Here is a 4,842-nt window from a genome sequence, read left to right as displayed (position 1 = left end):
ACAGCTTAGGTTGAGCTGTTTAAGAGACAAGATTGAAGTGGTTTGGACATGTGTAGAGGAGGAATAACAAGAGATGTTGAATATGGAGCTAGCAGTCAGGAGGAAAAGAGGAAGAACAAAGAGAAGATTGATGAATGCAGTGAAGGGGGACACGCAGAAGGTTAGTGTGGCAGAAGAGGATGCTAGGGAAAGGTGGAGGTGGATAATCTGTCATAATCGGAGTCACCAAAAGAAGATCTTTCTGAAAACAGTGAGCTAAATCAGATTAATTAGAGGAAACTGAATGAGAATCAATATATTTTTGATATAAGGATTAATTCTTTTGATAGAAATTGCTGGGCACGGTCCTGTTTGAGGTCCTGTTTACCTAAACCAAACAGATAAATCCTACACAGATTTAGAGTCAGTCATGGGGCTGACCAGTTATTATTCTATCGGTTTAATCAGTTTATAGTAATGGGTAGCGCTAAACCAGTTAATAGTTATAGTTATATAATAGTTAGTACTCTGGAATCTTGGTTTCTTTTTTTAAAAACTACATTTACATGTAAACATAACCTGATAAACCACCATAAAAAAATCAAATATTTCCGTGCTACTTAAATATGTATATTAGTTTGTTTCTCAAAGAAATTAAAAGAAATGGGTTATTTTCAGGAGATAAAACATGGTGGAGGGAAGGCAGGCACAATTTAAAATCACATATTTTCTTATACTTACATTTCATACAGACATATTTTATACTTTACACTAAAGCTTTTTTACTTTTTCTTTGTTGTTGTTGTTATTACTATTATTAGTAAAGCGCAGACAGGATTGCTTACAGAGATCGCGGTCTTACCTCATCCAACTCTTTGAACCCAACTACATTTCCCATAACCCCCTTCACTCAGGAAAATATTACGTCACTAAAACATGGCGGATTAACGTGTGCTTTGGGTCCGCTACTTACCACTTCTCGTCGGTAAATGAAGGCTTATTTCTTCCACAAAACGACATATTCTTAGTCAGGTACGTTAATACAAGTAAAGTAAAAGATGTGGACGCGATAAAAATATCAGTGAAGCGGTCTTAGCTTCAAAACGTCATGAAACGGGCGACCCAACGCATGCAGAGCGTCACGCTTAAAACTGTTTTTACCCGAGTTTGAGTCCAGCTTGTGCACTTTCCCAGTCTTTCTCCACCATTAAGATTGCATTTTGCGTAATTTTCACTGGTTTAAATTGTGTTTGTTGGCTTATTCCACGTCTGGCGGTGTTTCCGAGTGATTTTAAAGCGTTTGCCATCAAACTTAACGGCCTCTCGACTGTCGACGTCACCAGCCCTGTCAACAAAGTAGCTGAGTTTTGCATTTTTAAGTAAAAGAAGAGATCATTTAAATACTTTTTGTGCAGGCGAAGTTTATTGTTTTGTAGGCGAAATATGCCTAAGCTGCAGTAGAGTAAGCTGCTTTTTGTCAACACTGAGACGAAGCAAATGCATATTAGTGTCGAACTCCATCCATGGAGAGATGTTTATGTGTTCATTTCTATTTAGCAGATAATTTCTTGAAAAGCTTTATGTAAAGACGAGATTTGGTGCAGAAAAAGATCCCCACCTGTGACTGCTGTTCTGTAAGGGCATCTTTTCTTGGTTGATTTCCAGAGCACCTTTACAATACCTGAATACATTTTGATGGCGTATTAGGGCGTTAGATGGAGTTTAGCAGTATTTCATTTGCAGATTGATGTCATGGCTATTTGTTCAGTACTGATGCAGCTTTGCTTTCAGGTCAAAATGTTCCGTCGGTCAAGATTTAGTGTGCGTCCCAATGTAAGTACAGCAGGGCGATCAGCACCTCCGGAAGCAACTCCAGCAAATCAGGAGGCCAGTGAGGCCCAGAGGGAGGTTGGGGACAGCAACAATGCTAGTGCTCTGACGGATAAGTTCGACATTACCCTGTCAGAAAAAGCTGCAGCTTCAGTGTGAGTTTAAAGTAAAGTGTCTTTGAATTCTTTTAGAAGCCTTAAGACTATTTGTTATGTTTGACAACAATAACTTTTCTTACTACCGTTTAGGGATGGCAGTGAGCAAAATGTGGATGGTACCAGCTCTTCAGTGGCTGTCCAAAGAAGGAAACGATTTTCTGTTAAGCCTAAAGTGGCCCCTGGTCGCCCCTCTGCTCTCTCTCGGACACCAAAGTCTCCCATCAAAGCAGTCTCTCAAACATCTGTTGATTGCTCTGGTGCGGGCCTTGATAAGGCAAAAGCATCCAGTCAAACGGGAACAACAGCAACTCCGAAGGGACTCCAGTCTCCAAGGCGACGCAGGCCTTCAGAAGACGGCAAGCTGCCTAAAATTCAGCCTAAACCCACCTCCATTTCTTTGGACGCTTCAGAATCTTCAGCTGTTTCCTCAGCTGTACAGTCAGTAGAACAAACCCATCTTCCAGCAGACAGTAGCAAACAATCAGAGAACATTTCAGACAGACAAGTTAAGGAAGCTCCTCCCAGACCACCAGATAGACCCTCCATACCAGACAAAGAATCTACTGAACTATCGGAGAAAGCCAAAACACTTGCATCATCAAAGACTGTGCCTTCACTGACACCATCGGCACTCTCCCTGAGTAGACTTCTAAATGACCCATCAGACGTACAAAGGCTTGTGAAGGCTCAGAAGCTCAGAGATTTGCTCAGAGAGGAGAGACGCAAAGAAAACGTGAGTCCTTGTCATTAACTAAGCATTTTTAGCCATCTTTTCTCAGGTGTCTGAGTTAAATAATGTATTCATCAGATATAAACTGTTAGCTTTATCATGATTTGTTAACTGAAAGGTGTGATATCATTTGATTCTGCAGAAACTTAAGAAAGCTAAGGCTGTTTCGAAGGTATTTAATTTAGATCCTGCCAAAATGACCATGCGGGACCTTATCCATTATCTTCCAACGTCTAACCCAATGACGTGAGTATCTTGCAAAGTTGTGAAACTCATGTAATTATGTGATGTTAAAGTGCGGGGGAGGCCATTGTTCAGGAGGCAGGCAGGAGGCACGTTGTCTACTATTCAGAAGGTTGGTGGTTTGATGCTCGACTGCTCCGTTGTGCACGCTAAAGTATCCTTGGCAAGCAGCTACAAGTTGCTTCCGATGTGTTCATCGGTGTTAATGTTAGGTAGAAAGGACTTAGATGCAAAAATGTGCTTTTATGAATGTGTGTGTAAATGGGTGAATGAGATATGTTGCATAAAGTACGCTCCTGTAGAGCAGTCCAGTCCATGTACCATTTATTTCACTTATGATGTTTTATATTGACGAACACTGATTTTGCTTGAGAAAACTGAATTTTGAAATTCTTCCAGATCTGGTGTAGAAGAATTGACCCAAGAGAATGAGACTGTGCTCCCACCTTCACCAGGAAGAGAAGCGTATGTTTGTCCTGTCATATTCTTTAAATCGTGTTTTTTTTAATGGTTTGTCTATGTTAAGCCTGTAATTCAAATGGAAATTACTTCAATGTTTGACATGCTTTTTTTGTCACATTTTCTTCTAATATTTAAGTTTAAAAAGTTATGTTTTTTTTAATGCAGCAGAAGGACACACATGAGCCATGTTCTCACTGTGTGCAATTGCTGATCATCTGTTGTTCCTCAAAGAAGGAGTCATAAACACAGTTTTTCATCACAAAAAGTATTATGAAAAAAAATATGAATGAAACAAAACAAAGTTGAACACTAGAATTGAGTTTGTCCCAGCCAAACATTATTCTTTTAACGTGTTAATTCAGTCTGTTTGAATCACTGCAAAGTGACTGCACATCTGATACAACAGAGAACTTGGTTTAAGTGTTTTAACTTTTTGGCGCACTTAAATGTGGAGGCAGCAGTGCATTTTAAACAGTTTGTCTTTCAAAAGCTGTGGCTTGCTGCACGTTTCAGAATGTGTTGAAAGTTTGTATACCAGTTGCTTGTAATAAATAGATTTTTCTTTATTTTCTTTCTTCTTCTTTTTTAATGTTTGAAGGTCTCCAGAGCAGGCACAGGAACCTGAAATCCCCCCTAATACCATGGGCAACACAGAGGAAGAAGCAGAGGAGGCAGAGGAAGAGCAGGAAGAAGCACTTATGGTTCCTCAAGTCAAAGTTGCAGAAGATGGCTCACTGATTATTGACGAAGAGAGGTTAGTAGAGATTTGTAGACCATTTGATCTGTATCCCCAGGCAGGGATAGCTCATTAGGTAAAGTGGTCGCGCCATGATTGGAAGATCGGTGGTTCGAATCCACTGAACTGTTACTCCGAGGTACCCCTGAGCAAAGTACCGTTGTGATGGATTGGTGGCTGCTCACTGCTTCACTGAGTCAATGGGTTAAATGCAGAGAGTAATCGGCCTACAGGGGATTAATAAAGTATGCATTATTATTATTTTATTATTATTTTGCCCCATCCATATAAAATAATTGCTTTCCTATTGTGATATTGTAGAACGTTCAAACCATTTATAGGCTTTTTAAAACCCTTTCATCTTATCTCTCAGCTTAACTGTGGAAGTCCAGCGAGCCAAAGGGCCAAACCCAGCAGAGAATCGAGACCCCATCTTTGAACGAGGCTCCACTACAACTTACTCAAGTTTCAGGAAACTTAACCATGCAAAACGCTGGACCAGCGAAGGTGAGACAGCCACAATATTAAAGGAACCTTATGCAAAGCAGCACTGGCTTTGCAGAGCAAAAGCACGAGACATTGGAAACAAATACGTGAGTTGTGTGTAGAGCTGGGCGATAGAACGGTAACGATATGTATCGCGATATAACTTTTTCTCGATAGAAAAATTCAACTATCGTGATAGACCATGCCGCTCTTGTCCT

General features: G+C 40.3%; 1 protein-coding gene across 1 annotated transcript in view; it reads left to right on the top strand.

The window, feature by feature from the left end:
• The first annotated feature begins 912 nt into the window (after window positions 1–912).
• The window catches only part of zgc:162472 (transcription factor TFIIIB component B'' homolog), a 16,696-nt gene continuing 12,766 nt past the window's right edge, over window positions 913–4,842 (top strand). The window contains exons 1-7 of the mRNA XM_013910014.1: window positions 913–964; window positions 1,771–1,964; window positions 2,058–2,700; window positions 2,840–2,943; window positions 3,340–3,405; window positions 4,001–4,156; window positions 4,512–4,645. Of these exons, the coding sequence (XP_013765468.1) occupies window positions 1,777–1,964; window positions 2,058–2,700; window positions 2,840–2,943; window positions 3,340–3,405; window positions 4,001–4,156; window positions 4,512–4,645 (1,291 nt within the window). The 5' untranslated portion in view covers window positions 913–964; window positions 1,771–1,776. The remainder of the gene's footprint in view (window positions 965–1,770; window positions 1,965–2,057; window positions 2,701–2,839; window positions 2,944–3,339; window positions 3,406–4,000; window positions 4,157–4,511; window positions 4,646–4,842) is intronic.

The sequence above is a fragment of the Pundamilia nyererei genome, unplaced genomic scaffold, assembly GCF_000239375.1.
Source record: "Pundamilia nyererei isolate P.nyererei 1_Seehausen unplaced genomic scaffold, PunNye1.0 scaffold00002, whole genome shotgun sequence".
Lineage (NCBI taxonomy): Eukaryota > Metazoa > Chordata > Actinopteri > Cichliformes > Cichlidae > Pundamilia > Pundamilia nyererei.
Note: the sequence above shows the minus strand (reverse complement) of the source record. Positions and strands in the feature narration are given on the sequence as shown.